The sequence below is a fragment of the Morone saxatilis genome, unplaced genomic scaffold (assembly GCF_004916995.1).
Source record: "Morone saxatilis isolate NCDOM2014 unplaced genomic scaffold, NCSU_SB_2.0 Contig3, whole genome shotgun sequence".
Classification (NCBI taxonomy): Eukaryota; Metazoa; Chordata; class Actinopteri; family Moronidae; genus Morone; species Morone saxatilis.
The window spans coordinates 14906941-14926455 of NW_023339873.1; the positions used below are offsets into that span (position 1 = coordinate 14906941).

Genomic DNA, 19515 nt, shown 5'->3' on the forward strand with positions numbered 1-19515 from the left:
TCGCCACCTGACCACAGACTGACTCCCGCGCTGTGCTTGCTCTGTTACCTCAGCAGCCATTTCACGGAAGTGAGCAGAGGTAATCAGACACCTGCGGTGCCGGGCTCTGCAGGTTCCCTCCCAGGAAGGGAGGAACCTGAAGGGAGGCGTCCCCGGACTGGGTAGACCAGTGAGACACATTTTTCTCCAACCTAAGGGTTTTTTTCTCACACAACAGCACACAGGGCTTTCCTGTAAACTGAGAGACAAGTTAAAGAGGACAGAGCTAAACTAGAGGAGGACTTTAGCCACATAGAGAAGGATAAATCCACGACTTTATGGATAATACCGCTCAACTTGTCGGAACAGTTGGAAATGCTCTTGTGAAAGGCAGGTGAACTCTGCTCTCCTGTTCTCCCAGGGAGATTACAGGACATGCTTCCAGCCACTGAACAGCTTCACTTCACTTGCAGCTTTATGGAAATCTTGCTCGCACAGAAGAGACTGAACTGTACTACTGACAACATACAGTCAGTTGTAGTCTTTATGTGATATGATCAAAGTGTAGTATGTGCAACCTGTTTGTGTGTCACTAAACAGGAATACAGGATAGTGTTGTTATAATTGGCGCCCTTCTGGAGAAGGTAAGAGGAGCTGGGGAGATTTGTCCATACAAAGGCCTTTTGTTCCCAGCCTGCAGTAGAGGTGGAATTGGAACAGTTTGGATAACAGGAGTTGGGGAGATGAACCTTTTGTGACATTTTCATCGGACACTTTGCTGGAGCTACTACCTGTTTTGGTTTGCTTCTCTTTGCTCTCAGTCTGGTGTCAACAAAAATGGACAGTGCAAGTAATAACTTAGATGGGCCGGGGAAGCAGCCCACTAGTTCCCTCCTGAATGTCTTTAACAGTCTTTTCAGCCGGGATAGATCTGCCTCTTCAGACATGGAGTCGGCTAAGCTAACGTCTTTCAAGGAGCTGGCAGATGGGGAGAACCCTCCTGTTGAAGGTGGTCAAACTACTGAAACATTGGAAACCTGCAAGGAGTCTGGAACCTCGGTTGACCCAGATCTGGTCCAGGTCACTAGGGTGGAAACGTACAGCGACACAGAAAATGAGGATGAAGAGGCAGCCCGCAGCAGCACTGGACTGTCAGAGAAGCTTGCGAGGACCAGGGAGCCTACCCTACCTGAGGAGGACAATGACAAAGTGGACCATGATGATGAAGATGAGCCAAAAGATGCCAGTGAGGCAGAGGCGGAGTACCAAGTACCTGTCTTTAGAACACACAGACTTAAGGAGACATCCCTTATAGAATCTATTCTATATTCAGACAGGTTCATCAACAGAGCTGACTCAAGAACAGTTCTGGTTTCTTCAGTTTCCAAACAGGGAGATGACTGCAGTCCCAAGGAGAGCTCCACCATCGTGTCAGTGGATGTAAAAACATCTGGTGCTACAGAGAATAGCGACAGTGTGAGAACAGATGAGAGCGACGAGTATGCTGGCATAGATTGTTCTCTGCCTGTTCCTTCCATCATCTCCGGACATGTGGCTTCGGAGGCTGCAGGTCAGGTTGCCGAGGCCTCTCCTTTAAAGGACTTGGACAGTACACAAAAGGAGGAGACACATGAGGAAAAGGATGAGGCTCAGAAGGGGACTGAGGAACCTCATTCCAGCCAGGTGTCCCCCTCTGTTCCCTCCAGCCCTAAGACTCCTGAAGTTTCAGTCCAAGTATCCTCTAGGCCAGAGGAGCAGTCGGACTCTGCAGGTAGCGCTAATCAAACCAAGTCGCTGTCACCGGAAGAGTCCCCAGGTGACATCCAGCCAAGTGCCAGTCCTGCCTCACAGCGCACAACATCTCCAAAGACACCAGAAACAAACACGCCACCTCCAGCTGCCCTCTCCCCTACGTCCACCACCTCTTCCCTATCCAGGGGCGCGGCGCTCTCTTCGCCCTCTTCTTTCCAGATGCCGGCTCTCTTCAGCGGATTGCGGGTGCTGAAGAAAGGAGCGGTGGGGGAAGACAGGGAGACCATGTCAGAGATCAAGCAGAGGGAGAAGGACGCTGACCTGGCTCTGCTCAGCCTGAAGAAGTCTGTAAACAAAGCCAAGCTTTTCCCCGAGCAGAAGACACCCTCTCCAGCCAAAAAGCATGCAGAGCCTAAACCCGTTACGGAAACTAAAAGCGGTGTAATGGGACAGCTCAGTCAGCTGCTCAACCTTGACAACCAAGATGGGTCCAAAAAGTCAGATGACGTGCAGGATGCTGATCCAAACAGCAAAAAAGAGTCTAAGGATGGAGAAGAGGTTGTGGGAGAGAAAATTCCAAGTCCAGAAACCCCCACATCCCAAGCGGAGAAAAAAAAAACCTCAGATCTGGCCTATGAAACCTTCAGGAGCATCTTTGGCCCCAGGAGTGTCAAAAAGGAAAAAGTGGAGGAGGTGGATCTGGAGGCAGTGAAAAAGAAAATCAAGAATGACAAGGAAAATCTGAGGTCTATTTTTGAGAGAAGCTCCAAATCTCCTGGAAAGGAACTTAAAAGTCCCACAGAGGCTAATGTATGAAATCATAATCCTATATTATTTTAAATCTCAACATCACAAAATTATTTTCATCTTTCTTTATTTAAATGAAATAGCTTTATACAAAGATAAGGGGAAATTCATGAGACAGACTGGTGCTGAATCATTCCATTGCGAGGGTACATGCTGACGTTTTTGCATGTTGTTTTTTCTCCCCCACAGACAGAGGTCACGTCCCCTACAGACAGTGAGGACCGGACTCCCGGGCGTCTGCAGGCTGTGTGGCCCCCACCCAAACCGAAAGATGAGGAAGAGAAGGTGGGGCTCAAGTACACAGAGGCAGGTAAGAAGCTCAAGCTTGTTGCTTTAGACACTGTTGTCGGTATTTACATCTAAGACCAGGAATGCTGACAGAGGACCACGCCAGTCAAGCTTACACTGACACACCTCACACCGATTGGCTTTGTGGATAATGGTCCTTGCAGATATTGTATTTATGTCACAGTATTTTTGAATGGATCTCTTGAAAAAACTAAAAGAAGAGCCACCACTATCACACGCTTAAGCACTCCTACTTTAAAACTCTGAGACAAATCATGCAGAGCTAGGCAGAAGGGTGTAAAACATCCTTTAAATCCATTTAAGAACACAGCAAGTCTGTGTCTGCATCTTAATGCTGCTGTTTGTGTGGCTGCTGGTTCGTGGCACCACAGGATAGCATGTGTGTGGGAAGTAAAAACATTAATGGAATCAAGTATACCCTGGGCAGCACGCCATGTTTGGCCCACCTTGTACTCTAAAGGTGTAATGACACGCAGATTGGTTAAAAGCACACACTGGCTGATTGTATTACAAAGTAAAAGGCTTTCCTTTCATGTTCCGCGTACAGTACAAATGGTGTTGACTGAAAGCGTACAGTGCATAACGGTAGTGCAACAGCTGTTGGATGGTCTGTGTGGTGCAGTTTCATCCCTGAGAATAGATTAAATTGAGCTTCTTCTGCCGATTTGTGCTGAGAGCGTGTGGAATCTGAGAAGCAGAGCAAAAGTCCAGACTGTGAGCCATATAGATAACACTCGTCTGTTAATTCTCCACACACGTACGGACCTAGATTAGAGTATTGATTAAGTGGTGTAAAGTAATTGACTATTAAGTACAGTAACAGTAGTTTTAATTGATTTTTAAGATTAACCTGATTGTAATCATTGACTCATATTAATCATTGCGACAATGCAATGTTACTCATTACAACAAACTGCCTATGTGTGGCTCTATAGATAGTCTATCCTGGTGCATATACAGACAGGATCTTCTTTATATGATCTTGGTTTTAGTCTTAACTGTAAATAGGAAGAAAGAGAGACAAATGTACCAACGAGCCACAAACTCAACAATCTACTCCACAAATAATTTTAAATTGTATTGCCGAGACACTGTGTGACTTGATAGGGCAGGGTACCGGGTTACACAGGATAGGATGGGTAAGGATATTGCAGTGAAAATATGCTCCAGCTCAAAATATGTGTTGTTAAGGTTAGTCTCTATTGTCTGGTTCCTAGGTTCAGGTTCAAGTTTCTTTATTTATAACCTAAAGGTCGATTTGGTTTGCAGTTAAAGACAAGGCATTCCTCTTGACAAAATAAGAGGAATCTCTTGGACTCTGTTGTACATTCCCAAATACTGCTGTAACATCGTGGACATTTGGTGAATTATGATTCAGATCAGCATTTTTGATTTGTGTCATGACCTGACAAAATGTTTTGTTTTGGCTTTCCTTTCAGCCAGCGGTATAATTTAAAACTGGTCGGTTGAGTTGTAAATATGGCTCTTTATAGTTAAAGTGACCCACCCTTCTGTAGAATCACCTTCTGTCTCTTGTCTTGTAGATTGGCCTGATAGTGATTTAACATGGTAATTTATCAGCCAGTAGCAACCCAATACATCTTTTAATCTGTAGAGAAACACCAGCAATGAGCTGTGATAATTAAATTGAATATACACTTCATATTTCACTTTCACTTCACATTTACCAGCAGAATGAGTTTGTGTTGTGTCCTTGTTCTGCCTTCTTTCAGAGCACCAGGCTGCCCTGTTACAGTTGAAGAGAGAGTGCAAGGAAGATCTGGAGAGGATGCATGTAAGTTATCATGTGACTTTAGCAGACATGTTAAAATGATTACTGGAAACATATCATGTGCTAGAGAAAATTAGCCCAGGCATGTCTGTGAGGGCAGACTAGCCAGGACAAGTGAGTTATCTTCTGGTGTAATATGAAATAGTCCTTTGGGATTCATGAAAATACATTTGTGACAATAATTCATGTGTTTGAGATATGCATGAAAAGCAAATATAGTTACATTGTGAGACACAATCTGCTCTGTCCTAGCAGTTGACTTCCCTGAACACAAGATGGCACTAAGTAAGCATGAAATGTTAAAGTGAAGCAGCTGAACTGGTGTAAAGCTTTCAGCACCAGAAGCTTTGAGATGTCAGGGGTTTTGAATTTGCCTACAACTGTGTATAAAATGTCTTTTCAATGTATATTCATGTCAGTGTTTTAGGTTTTAAAGTTAATTTTGTACATTTACATACCAAAAAACAATATAAAGAGGTCAAAATAAAAAAACAACTTAAATAAGATTCTTAGTCTGTTGGCAAATGTCAACTGTAGTTGTAGTGTTAGAGATATTGTATACAGGATTTGGTTGCAAGCATCTAGTATTCAGATGTCAGAATGACAAATTATTATTATTTATTAGACTGAGTATGAGCATGAAGTAAGTGAACCATTGAAAACGTAATACATTTTTTATAATGGCCTAATGTCTTGATCTATGACTCCTAATGTGACCTTTAGCTCTTCTATACTAAAAGTTCATTATTTAATTACATAAAATATACTGATTAAAATGGAGGCAAAACATTTGGTTAATGTTTTAGTTAAAACTGTGTTGGGGCACCCTGATAGCTCACCTGGTAGAACTGGCGCCCAATGTACCAAGGTTGAGGGCTTACTGCAGTGGCCATGTGTTCGAATGCAACCTTTGACCCTTTGCTGCGTGTCATCCCCTCTCTTTATCCCCCTTTCCTGTCTATATTGCAAGCTGTCTTGTTAAATAAAGCTTCCAAAATATATGACGTATGTATGAAACAAAAGGCTCTGTGTCACTAAATTTATTGAATGCCACGTATTATATGTAATAATGTTACTTTCAAATGATCAGTCCTCGCCCCACACGAGTTCTGTGATAGATATCTTTGTCTCGAACACGACCACTCTGTCAAAATTAATTTTAAAAGAGTCTGTTTCATTTATCAAAAGCAGAGATTAGGAACATCCCTGGTGTTTCTTTTTTGCCAACTTAATCAAGAGTCAAACTTACTGTATACCCTTGGAAAACCAAAAGAACATAGCTCTGGCCATGTTACATCATTTCTACCACTGATAAATTACTCTATGGGCTGTTTCCTTGAAAAGTCTGACCTCAGAATTGGTTTCTCAGCCTGTCTGCTTAAAGCCTTTAATTTGACATCGACCTTTAAAGGACTGATGCTGACACTAAGAAACATGTACCACAGTCAGCCCACAAGAAAGGAGGGAACGTGCGTAATTCTATTTCTAAACTGACACGAGTTAACAAGGAACATGTGTAAGATTTATTGCAAAACAATTTCCTTTCTGTATCAAATCAATATTTTGCTTTGTTTGGATTATTCTTCATTGTTTGAAATGTCAAATGAAAACTCAAGTTAGCAGGTTTTCACTGTACGAGTCAGATATGAACCTCAGATTGCAGAGAAATGTAATGGGAATGAGGGTAAAAACAAAGCTGAAAAAAATTAATGTGATTATTATTGTTCAACGAAAAATCACGTTCATGCAATGCCCCATGGAACAATAATTACACACTTTAATCTAAGTTCATTCAAGGAAACGAAACAGATACGAATATAATAGGAAATGTCTAATGTTTCTCATACTCTGGATTTGTTTTGTCTCTGGCTCTTTCTCATTACAGTCCGACTATGAGCTCCAGATCTTCCAACTGCGGGGTGAGCACGCTGTCTCAATGTCGCACCTGGACGGAGTCATTGCCAAGATGCAAAGAGACAGGGCGTACAATACAGGCCAGGAGCGGGGAGAAGTCTGCGACGCTGCAGTCTCCACTGCAGATGACCCAATCCCCAAGATCTGCCGCACTGTGGGCATCCAGACAGACAGGGAGACCTTCATCAGGAGCCCCGAGGGTGACGGCGGCGGGCTTGCTCAAAGCCCCAGCCAAAACATGCCTAAAAAACTCGACTTAGACTCTATCGAACTAAATCTAAAAGCCGAAACAGCCCCAGGGCCTCCTGGACCGCCTCCACCTCCACCTCCTCCCCCTCCCCCACCAGGCCTCTCGGGAGGACCACCACCCCCTCCTCCTCCTCCCCCTTTGCCGGGCAACATGGCGAGCTCCGCCCGCACCCGCCTAGCCACCACCTCCTTTCCCTGGTGCGGCTGGGCCGCAGCCCCCACGCCCCCGCCTCCCCCTCCTGGTCTACCTGGAGCTGGTCCAACCTGCCTGCCTCCCCCTCCTCCAGGCTGCGGCCCACCACCTCCTCCCCCGATGGGAGGCTTCAGTCTTCAGAATGTGGATAAGGCCCCACGGAAACCTGCCATAGAGCCGGCCTGTCCCATGAAGCCTCTGTACTGGACCAGGATCCAGATACAGGACAATAAGTATGAGCATTTTCATTTCATTGATTTTCAGTTGGTAATAATAACGGTATATTTAGCAAGTTCATTGTAGAGATCCGGGAATGGGGCAGCATTGTTATAAAGAAGTCCTTGTGCAACACAAGGAGTCAGTTGATTAAACAAGTTGTAAACAACACTCCAGATTAACCAAACATTTTTAAAAGAGAAATTAAAGACTAAGGGTGAAATTATTCCCCAAACTTTCCATTGTAAACATTCATCACAGTTTACAGGCCGACTCCCTGGTTCAACTACAATCTACCGTACTTACCATAGTTGTGTGCACACAATTTTCCTGTGCAATGAGGGATTATTGTTGGCATGTCGGTGGTGCTCACTTTAATTTTTACAAACAAATCAAGTGGTGTAGATAATCTGGTGTAACTATTGACTTGTTTACAACCTCTCTAATCATCTGACAACTAATTTCTTGACTATTTGGACTTCATCGTAGAGATGTTGCCGTATTCAGAGATATATCAGACATTTTGTGCAACACAAAATCATTAGTAGCACACAAAAATCCCAATGGCTCCTCGCACTTACATTTCTTAGCCCAAACACTCATTTAAAACCAAGGCTACTGAAAGCCCAGGACTTAAATAACTTCAGTTCACGTTGGTATTTATTATTACACTAAACACTGGGTTAAGGACTAGAGCTACGGATATTTGCATATTGCAGATATGTTGGTATGTATGTATGTTTGTATATGTCAGCTGATAAGTAACAAGTAATTGCAGTACACAAATGCCCAACTAGGTTTGAGATAATTTGTTAACATTACATGGTTTGTCCACTAGAGGGCACTGACAAGTTCATTTTTGAACGATAGAATTTCCTGCCCAGTTCGTATGTATCTGTTTTTTTTTTTTTTTAATCTGGGGATTTGTATCAATATTGTTTGTTTATGTTAAAACAATTATATCATCATTCTATTTTTCAAGCTCCCAAATACTGAGAGTATCAGTATCAACCTTTAAAAAGCTTCGGTGAGCCTATATTAATACATACTTGACAATATGAAATAATTAAGAATGCACAAGGCAAGTTAACATTTGACTGAATGATTAACATTTCATTGTGTTTGGTCTCGACTTGATTTCATTGAGTTCATTAGTTTTGGGGGATTCTGCAAAATGTCATCAAAGTGGGGTTCAGAAAGTCCTGGGCGAAATGAAGATATCCTAAGAGTGAAACTGTTATCCCAGGGCTGATGAATGTCTGAGCTTCATTGGCCCTGGTCTAATGGGGTCTTTCCCTGAACACTTCTGTTCAGAGAGATATCATTGATATGGTTGGTGCACCAGATACTCTGTAATTGTAAGTGGATTATCCAGCCCATTTACAGTGGCTGTGGTTGTTGCCTCTGAGTGCCAGGCTTCCAGCTTTATGGCCTTGTATTTCCATGGCTGGATTAGTGGGGGAAGCTGAGTTGTGGTTCGCACTCTCTCTTTCTGGTCCTGGCCAGCGCAGGAGGACTGACTGACTTCACTACAGCAGTTTCATGTCGGCTATAAATTTAACTGTAAAGGGCCAAGTTAAGGGGCATTAAATGGGTCAGATGTTTAACTATAGCTGGATCAGCTGTGTGATCTCTGTTAATGGTGTGAGGTTCTGAGTTATGAGGGGGAACAGTGTAAGGTTTGAAATGATGCCAGGTGTCTAAATGTAAGCCCAAACACAAAGTACAGTTGTCAGGGCACGGGACACACTTTGTTGGGAAGCTGCATTAAGAAAAGTGCTTTAAGGGAGATTCAAATTCAATTATAGTCATAATCCGGTCAATTAGAAAGTTGTCTTGCATGGAAATATTTCTTGAGGTTTGGATGTAATTTTCTTTTCCAAGCTAAATTCCTTCACAGTTGGGCTCAGAGTCGACATTGGACTTATTTTCCTCAGCCTCTCAGAAAGGAGTGCAGAATCAAAGGAGGATTTTGGGACAGTATCATTATGTCCTCTTGGCTACCCCACATAAATATACTCTCACCACTGCAATAGGAAGCCAACTGCATGCAGAAACACTTGGACTTACTCGACCCTAATCGAGTCACTGGCAATGCATTTGATTGTTCTGGTATTTAAGCCATGATAAGCCTGCCAGGGCTTGTGTTAGTGTGTTGTATCCAGGTTCTCTTTCTCATTGTAAATGGACCTTGACTCTGGGGAGATTGACCCACCAGTCTCATGAGCTCACAGCTGAGGTGTAATATCAGTAAACTATGACCTGCGAGACCAACTGCAGTTTGTGAAAGGGTACCAGTAATTAGGCATGTGTAGTGTCATCACTCTAAAGTATTTCTCTAGAATAGGTTTATCTGTAAGTAAGCCTGTTGACTCTGCTGTTAATGTCTATTTGATTAACACACTCTGGGAGGGAAAGCAGAGACAGATGTGTTGCGTTTAAGTGGACAGAAAAGTAGATGCGTTGGTAACAGCAGAGTGCTTACATCCTGAACATCCTCTTGACTTTAGACACCTCTTGTTCTTATTTCTGCCTCTGTTTGTTTTTTCCATGTTACTCAGCAACTTCTGAAACACAACATTGCCTCCCGTGTTCTTGTTCATTTGCTGGAAATGGTCCTTTATTGAAGAAACAAGCTTGTCCTAAACTTTGTTATTTTTATCACCTAGCTCATAAACAGTGCTTTTTAAAGCCGAGATCGCCGTCATTCCTGCCAAGTTTTTGCCAGACAGCGAAATGGAAAATGAAAAACAGTGGGCAGGTTGAATAAACATCAAATGAGCTTCCACAAATAGAACCTGCTATTTGTTTAGCCCAAGGAAAGTATCCTAGATCTTTCTAGAGTGCACCGTCATTGTGACTGTGATCAAATCTTTAGCACCTTTATAACCTCTGTTGTGAGGAAGTTGAAACAAAATAAAGCGCAGATTAAAATCTTCACTTCTTTTTCCAGCAACAACACACTGTGGGGTTCCCTGGAGGAGCCAAACATCGTCAACACCAATGAGTTTGAGGATCTTTTCTCCAAGGCCACACTACAGCCGAAGAAGAAGCCCTTATCGGACACTTATGAGAAGAAAGCCAAAACTAAGAAGGTAAATTCAGTTACTCCACTCACTCCTCCTCATTTCGGGTTAAATCTTCTTATCGTCTCCGTTTCTCCTTGACGTCGGTTTTGTGGGAAGCGTAATTCATCCTTCATTTTTTGTATTTGATCCCTCTGCAGGCACCTGAAGGCGTTGTTAGTTGCTAGCTTCTTATCAGGCTTTGTTTGAGAGAGGCGTTTTGTCTGCTGTCATGTCCAATCGTAAATCAAAGAAAGAAATAACAAAAGGTGAAGTGGGCAGAAATGGATTGTGGCTCTCATCAGGTCTTCCTCCAGACTGTTGGCTGCAGTTGCCAGGTCTTCCACTGGGCCAACACAGGCTATCGGTTTATGAGTTCACTCCCTTGTTTTTTTTCTGGGCAAGCTAACTGTGCAGGATTGGAATGAAGTTGGGGGTTCAGAATCGTGTTTTTTTTCCCCTCATCTGTGCAAGCTTCAATATTTAGTTTTTAAAGATGAACCGAGTTAGGGAAAATCAGCAAAGACGTGCTTTTGTGCCAGATTGATCTACCGTTCTCTCTTACCCATCGAAGACACACTTGTTGATGTCTTGTCAAATCCTGCAACTCTGCACCTCTGCTGCAGCCAGCGCCGCGTCAGCACCCTGGCCGCCTCTTGGTCCTCACTGTGGCGTCCAAGCAGTTAAAAATCGGCCACTGCCCCAGACTGCCCCCTCTAAATCCATACACATCCCCTATTCTGATCAATTTGTTAAGGCTCCACTCTGCTGCAGAGGGCCCCAATGTGTGTGTGTGTGTGTTCTTCTGTCCTTGATCTCCATCCTTAGATCTCTCCGTTCAGTCTGGTCACTCTAAAGCGGCAAACTGTCCAACATTTGATCCAACTCAGACAGCCACATCCAGACACAAATCCTGCCAACTGTCTCCTGTCTGGGCTTACATCAGCCTGGAAGAGGTTTGACCCCACTAATGGAAACACTGCTGAAACAAATTCATATCAATCAAAAAACTTTTTTTTACTGCATTTGAGACCAAGACCTGTATGGTACACTGGCTGGGGTTGATATCTATGTTTAGACATTTTGTCCCCAGCACTGTGATTATACAGGAGTCTTACATTTAATATAAAGGTCTGTGTTTAGAGCCTGTAAGAGCATTCAGAGTCCAACTCTACGATTAAAGAGGGAAAGTGAATGCGTGAAGGCATGGTTGTTTTCAGCCCGCTCAGGAGTCCAACACACTGGAAAGGTCGTCAAAATAAAAGAAACTTGTTTACGTAATCATTTTTTATCCCTGAAAGTTTATACTCTGAGTTAAAGAGAGAGAAATCATTTGAGCAAGAAATCATCTGAATCACCAGCTGATGATGGCTTCCAAGAAGTTCAGCTGGTTAACGGGTGGGAAAGAAAGGAAGGGAAGCAAAGAACGAAGAGCAACAGATTTTTTTGGAATGGTGGGGAGGAAGGGATAAGAGCAGGGATGGAAACTAGGTGCTACTGGTTTGAGGAGGAATGGACTGAATGGGTGAGGGTGTGGGTGTTTAGTCCCTCAGCCACCAAGCAGAGACCAGGGCCTGTGTTTAGCAAACAGCTGAAAGTAAGATTATGTACTAAAAGATCATCATAAGCTCTTTTTTACTTTTACTTTTACTCTAATTCATACATTTCAAAATAAAAGTAATTTATCATACAGGTTTTGACTGAAATATTATAATATTATATGTATAATCCATAATAGTTTTAGCTTGACAGTTGTAAATGCTGCTTCCTTGTAGGATGATATTTACACTGAAGCTCACCTGGTAGAGCTGGCACCCCATGGCAATAAAAGCCAAAAAAATTGTTTAAGTTTAAGTCAGGGTATCATTCCTTGCCATGCTTTTGATAGGATGTCACACTACTTTTTTTATTTTTATCTTTAGGGTTTTTTTTGTCTTTATTTGATAGGACAGCTCAAGATAGACAGGAAAGGGGGAGAGAGGGGGAATGACAGGGCCACATGTCGGGCCCGAACCGACGGCCGCTGCAGCAAGGACTCAGCCGCTGTACATGGGGTGCCAGCTCTACCTGGTGAGCCACCAGGGTGCCCTGTCATGCTCCTTTTTTTGCATTCCTGAGTGGTGCAAAGGAATAAAGCTGGCTTTGATTCTGATTGAAGTATATTTTCATGCATCTTTTTTGACTGCACTCATCATTGTGTTGATATATTCTCCTTATTATATTATTTCAGTACGAGACTAACAATTATTTTGATTATCTATAAATCTACAGGTTATTTCTCAGTTAATGAATGAATCATTGGTGTATAGACTACCCATCATAAGTTCCCAGAACCATGATGACATATTAAAAACAGCAGAACCAGTTAACATTGTTGCCAATTCATTTTCTGACCATCAAGTAATGTTGTTTCAGCTCTAGTTAGTTTCTGGGGTTAATTGAAGATATTAAAGATTTAATAAAATAAATTAACTTTACAAATAAGATCATACAAATTTGTCAGAATAACAAAGGTATCAATATATATCCGTATTTTTGATTGGCTATTTCTCTTATAGCATTAATGTGAATTAATCATTTGAAAGCCTCTCACAATTTAGATTTAGATTCTTTTTTACTACTAATTCCGTTAGTTTCGTTGTGTAATTTTTGTTTAATAATAACATGCTAGATGTTAGGGGGGCTTAACATGGTTGGTTTACTCTGCAGAATCTGACCAGACAGTGGTCTCTGTCCCTCTGCGTGACTACCAAAGACAGTGGACACTCACGCAGACTACCTGCCTCCTGTCTCTGTCAACACGCACTTGTGCACAAAAAAACACTTTTGTTTGTTTCTGTGTGTTTGTATATGCGCCGACATGTGTTTGTTTGTGTGTGTGTGTGTGTGTGTGTGTGTGTGCATGTCCGTCTGTGGGCTTGATGACGGCACCTCCTCAAAAGCCATTATGCACTTGCTCAGAAAGTGTTGCCAGATCATGCTAACACCACAGCCCGGGGCTCTGTGCGGCGAGAGGAGATGAGTGGGAGGGAATGGAATGTGTGTGTACATTATGCATATGAGCTACTTCCCCGCTTTCCAACAACTCCACACGCCAAAAGTTGAAACTCGGGGGATGCAGCCGATGCCTACATGAGTAAGTTAATCTTTATCATGTGTGCCATAGAAAAATCAAAGCTCTTGTTTACTCTAGAGCCCTTCTCTCTCTGCTGATTAGCATATCAAAGCAGAGGAGATGACATGGAAGAGAGCGCTCCCACCCGAGCAGACCGGACCCGACTGGACCAGGGGTATAATTGCAGGCATGTGGCTCCACTCCGCTGGCTAGAGGAGGTGATGAAGATGGGGCACCTATAGGAGTCGGGGGGAGCGGAGAGAATGGGCATGTCGGTGCATTCTTGATTTGGGGGCTTAGGGGTGAGGGAGAGATGGATGAAGATGAAGAAATTATTAAGCTAAATGTGCGGTTGAGTTTGTATGTGTGCAAATATGCACGTAAGTAAACACAAAAAACGGCCATTTCCTCTAACCACATAAATCAAACTTGTATCAAGTTCATACACGGGGGATCTCCTTAAACAAACAGCAGCTTTAACCAGTTTATGGGAATAACTTATGAGCAATCATACTGCGTTTATTAAAGACATATTTGTAGCTCAGGCTATGACGTGGGAGAGTGGGTGTAAGACTAACACCGCTGGGTGACACTGGGGTTGTTGAGTGTATTGTAGGTGGTTATTGATGGGAAGTCTTGATCCAGTTGTTATTGAAACATCTGCCTGGGTGATTCCAGACAGATAGTCAGACAGACAGTAACCACGGAGAAGGCTGGCTGCTCAGCCGGGGCTGTGTAAACTATCCCCTCGGTTGTGAACCTGCATCACCCTGCCCACCTCGCCTAACATCAGCCACCTGCTTCAGCTCAAACTGCTGACACTCCCCGAGTCTCCTTCCATCATTTTGTTTATTTTCATAGGCGGCTCACTTTTTCTCTCTTCTTCTTTTTCTTCGCCTCCTCTTTCCTTTTGACCTGTCTGTGTTATTCAAGTGTCCAGAGCAGTTTCAAATGAAAGCCTCCGAGTGTCTCTCAGTTCTCTTTCTGTCCACAGGAGGGAGCCGTCTGCTATTCATGCCTACCTGTCTCAGCATCAGCATCAAGCGGCTCCCTTCGCTTAGCCAAGCTGTTTGCGTGTCTGAAACCAAGCATCCAGCATCAGTTGTCTTTTCTCATTAACGTAACTGTTTAGGCTAATTGGCGAGTTCTGCAGCCACGGTGAGCGGGAAGGGTTCCTGGTTTGCTTTTAGTGTGGCCCGTCCAAAGTGGTTAATTAGAGGTGTTGGGAAAGCCTGGTACTCAGCCGTCTCAAGTCCTTAGAATGGGAGATCCCCAGTGATCCAGGTAATAGAGCTGGAAGCAGCATGGCACCCACTAACGCCCTGTAATGCAATACCCACTTCTAAGGCTTCTGCTCTCCAGCTCCCACTGGACAGCCCAGTAGCCGACAACGCCATAATACCTAATGAAGAAGCCTGACACATTAACTTTTAGAGCGGGGCTTTACCTTGCCAAAACTCTCTCTGGCTTTACGGCTAATTCAGTCATAAGTAATTGTGACCATGTGTATGCACAAATAAAAATCCTGTGAATTTATAGTTTGTTATAAAAAGCCCTGCTTCTCTTTGCCTTGCTCTTCTAGACTGTCCTTTTATGGTGCCACTTTTGCCTTTGTACTTTCACTGCGACTTGATATTTTTTGATTATATCTCACACATGTTCTTCAGTAAACTGGAGGAGGTGCTTTTCTGTTCCACTTTGCTCCCCTCATTGATTAACTTAACGTGTGTCCCGGCTATGTGTGTGTGTGCTGCGTGTTTCCCCAGTCGTTGGCAGCATGATGATGGGTTATGACAATGTGTGCTGATTAGTCTGGTCATTTGGGTAAACCCAGATCATTCCCAGGCTACTTAGACTAACTGGGACTTCAGGCGCTCTGCTTCGCTCATCATCTATCATCTGCTTCCACAGCCGGGGACATGACTAATTGATTTTTACCCGGCTTCTCATCACAGAAATTAACTTTTAATTCAACATCTGTTGAATTGTGTTATGTCAGTGTTTAATAATAGAGTTGATGATAGAAAATGTATGAGGCGGTTTTGGATTGCTTTATGAGGTAATTAACAATAATATTTGTTGAAATTTGAAACCACGAACTTGCTAAATTATTTAAGATAAGGAAATGAGGCAATTTAAGCCTCGCTGAAATAAGCTGAAATGCATACTGTGGATTTTACGCTGCTAATCTGGCATCTTGACAATGCAAATTCATTTGATTTCTGTTTGATTTCTGTTCGATTTCTGTTCTTCCAGATTATCAAGCTCCTGGATGGGAAGCGTTCACAAGCAGTCGGCATCCTCATATCAAGCCTGCATCTGGAGATGAAGGACATTCAGCAAGGTGAAAACTATTTTCTGTCGATCTGTTCAACATGTCTGGAGCTTGTGCACACTATGATATCATTTAAACCTCTTTCAAGGAAGGAGCTCTTATTTAGATTGAACAGTAATAAACTGAATTTACAGTCTCATTTAACAATAAATTGAGGATGACACCTGATGAAATGCAGATGGAGTTATTTTTAGAGATGAGATAGCGAGCCCTGCAGCGGAGAATAATTTCCGACCTCTTGACAGCTACTAATTTGTAACCAGAGACATTTTTTTTGGATTCATTTGTGTTTCAAGTGGAACGTGGATGATTTTTCCAGTTACCACCACAGTGGGAAAGAAAATGCCTCGATTAGTCAAAATGTGAAGACGGCAACGCTGGGACGAAAGCAGCCGTTCAGTTTTTCTGTCAGGCAGCTTGAAATCCCTCCTGCACTGCTTAAAATCAAATTGCCATTTCCTTTATTGGAAGAGCTGTGTAGATTGATTACACGCTTGGTTATGGAAAAATGCAGGCGTGTGTGTTGAAGTGGCTGTATGTGTGTGTAAACACATAATATGTGTGTTGGGGACAGCGTAGATGGGCCAGGAATTGGTCCTGTCCTGGGACTGTGGCGGAGAGTGCCTGCCGCCTGCTAGTCTGAGCATGCGGCCAGCAGATCTGTTTATTGTAGCCAGTGACGGTTTCCACAAGCCTAATGGGACTGACACCCCACTAATGATCTGAACATGTACAAAACCACCTTCCACAGTTAGCAGACACTGCGCTACCACATAAAACCACCTCAAACACAGGCCAAACAGCGCATACCACCAGGACGCCCATTTTGTTTAGATTTTTTTCCCTTTCCCTTCAATCCTTTTCTCTCTGTTCCAGTGTCAGTTTGTAGAGGTGGTTTGGTTAAAAAAAAAAAAAAGGCCTGCTCACACTCAGCGTGGGGCTGCTTCCTTGTGCTTTAATGGGAGGTGTATGTGAAATTAACAATTTGAATCTGACAATGAAGGACAGCACCTTAATAACAACTTCTAAGGGCTCCGGTCCCTGGCCTTGCCTGCTTGCCTCCCCTTTGTTGTCAAATTAAAAGGACATGGGACATGTAATGTAATTAGAGCTACAAGGGAGGGAGGGAGAGAGAGAGAGGTAGGGGAGTAGAGAAGGTAGCACTCGGGTTCAGGGAGAGAGGGGGTCAACTGCACCCGCCGGAGTGACTGGGGGACCTCAAGGGCCACCATGGTTCAAGGGCAAAGGGAGGCTCTCCCCCACACACCACCTCACCACACGCACACAAACACACATACACATGTTCACACACCACACATGCCCTTCCACACCAAAGCCGATGAGTGAAAAGTGGAAGGAGAGGGTGTGAGGTGGTTGGCAGGCAGGCTTTGATCTGTCGGTGTGGAGAGATATCCGGCTCCCCTCGGATCAGAGTGCTCCTGTGCACACTGGAGCAGGCCCCCCTTTGGTGTGTGATTGACGGCTGCATGGCTGAGGGACTGAATAATCCACTCTAATAAGATGTAGGAAATGGACCTCCAGCGTTCTCTCTGATCCAGGCATTGGGACCACATTGACAGCTTCTCTGCAACAGAAACAGCTGGGAACCAGAATGCAAAGTATTACCTTGTTAGCTGGAAACAGTGTGTGGTTGAGAAGGCTAGGGCTGTGTTGTTAAAACTGTTGCATTTACCTGTGTTACTACGATACATGGTACATGGTACCCTTTTTAGCATTGCTATAAACATTTTTCTACCTGAAACTTTTTTGCCCTACATGGATTTTGTCTAAATATAGTATAATATTAGCAGAATAATATGAACACATTCTTCCCCTTGCAAATTTGATGTTTAATTAAATAAATATATATATATATAATATATAAATTACATCCTTTTTCAGTTCAACACTTTTATTATAAGACCACCAGATTTTGCTGTAGAACTGGCATTGCGGCACTCTTACAAACATTTGACCATTTACCATCATCGCGTAATTGTCACTGGTGTCTGGTACTGAGCAAAAGTTACTTGGTTTGGTAATGTGAGCAAACTTTAAGCTAGATTTTATAACACTGAATACATTTAGTGTGTAATTGTCATTACATAATTTTTTTCTTCTCCTGAATTATGCTTGGTCATGGTGATTTTTGTCACATCAAGGGACTGATTTGAGAGCAGTAGGTGGCGTGCAGCCCTCCTCGGTTATGACACCAAGCAGACAACTGTCAGCTGATCCAGCAGCACTGGAGCCATCCCTCCCACTGTGTACTCCTCGCCTCCTCCCTCACTAAGCCATAAACCTGTGACACCTCTCAGACACAGAACAGGAGTCACTTTCTCTTTTTGCGCCGTCCTCTACATTCTGCCTTCCGTGCGCACTTTTCCCCATGCCCTTTTTTTTCACTGTGCGAGTCAAGATAAACAAAGCCTGCAGGTGAAGGATGTCGAGAAATTTCCTTCTTTTTCATATTAGTTCTCACTCTTTTGGTGTCTAAATCACAATCTGTGCCAGCCTTTATTCACCCTTTTCTCTCTCTCTCTTCTCCCTCTTCCTTTCACCTCCTCCCGCATCCTCTGTTTCGCGCTCGTTTTTCACCAGAGGAGGCTCTCAGACCCTGTCTGCCCCATATTTATCTGCCCTGAAAGCCTAACAACACTACCAGCTTAACCATCTAAAGCTAATATCCTAAATTACATGTAGTAAGTTTATCTACATGGTAATTGGATGAATTTAATTGAATGTTTTGGTTGTTGGTGAAGTGGAGATGCAAGTAGACACTAGTAGCACCCTGGTTTTGCTCAAATATTGCTCTTTTTTTCCTGGTTTTGACATAAATTTTACAAATAAATTTTAACATATAGTATGTCTTACATAGAGTTTGCCAAAAATATAATGTTCTATGTCAACCAAAGTTTTACAAAATTACAGGGCTATCATGAGTTTACGTCCCTAGTCGGAAAAACAAGTTTGGTCTTCAAGCACTGGCAACACTTAAAAGGCAGCATGCTTTGGCCAAGATCTTATCCATTTATAAGACTGACTGCTTATAATGAATATCTTTACTGTTCCAGCTGTTCTTACTGTGGACAACTCTGTGGTGGATTTGGAGACCATTGAGGCTTTATATGAAAATGTAAGTATGAAGGAGCAGTCTGTCCAATGTAATAAAAAATGGAGAAACCGAAGGTTGTAAAATCATCTGACAGCTTTAAAGAAAATAGAGAAAACCTTGTTAGTTTTACTGCTACAAATTAGTTTTACTAGAGTACGCTGCCTGTTATCTAAATAATTGTTGTCATTGTGCAGCATCTTGCACTGCAACAACTGCAGTACCTATTCAGATTCTCTTATTGAACACATTTAGCCATATTGATTGATTTTGATCTTTGTGTGTTGTGTCTTTTATAGAGGGCCACTAGTGATGAGATGGACAAGATAATGAGACATTATGAGAAATCTAAAGAAGATGAAGTCAAACTGCTCGACAAACCTGAACAGTAAGTTCATAATGAAATTCATAAATCATGATAAATTATTTATCAGAGAAATTCATATTCAGTTCATATATTAAGTTTAGTGCCATCAGTATTTATTTGCCCAACTAGTATTTAGCTAAACTAAATTATATAGGTTTGTGACATGTTTCTAATTATTTATTAGCTTATTTGGATTCATAGGTAATTGGTTGTTTTTGTTCACTAAAAAACTCATTCAAACAAGTTGAACCATAAATAAATAATAGTGTTCTACTTCTACAGCTTTGTGTGTGTTATTAATATGCATTAA

The 19515-nt window shown here is 42.7% G+C and overlaps 1 protein-coding gene across 1 annotated transcript in view; it reads left to right on the top strand.

The window, feature by feature from the left end:
• The first annotated feature begins 245 nt into the window (after window positions 1-245).
• LOC118337675 (formin-like) overlaps window positions 246-19515 on the top strand; it is a 40102-nt gene continuing 20832 nt past the window's right edge. Inside the window, 10 exon segments of the mRNA XM_035674804.1 lie at window positions 246-2541; window positions 2728-2848; window positions 4581-4642; window positions 6525-6959; window positions 6961-7021; window positions 7024-7228; window positions 10165-10306; window positions 15648-15735; window positions 18801-18862; window positions 19138-19226. Coding sequence (XP_035530697.1) covers window positions 817-2541; window positions 2728-2848; window positions 4581-4642; window positions 6525-6959; window positions 6961-7021; window positions 7024-7228; window positions 10165-10306; window positions 15648-15735; window positions 18801-18862; window positions 19138-19226 — 2990 coding nt within the window. The 5' untranslated portion in view covers window positions 246-816.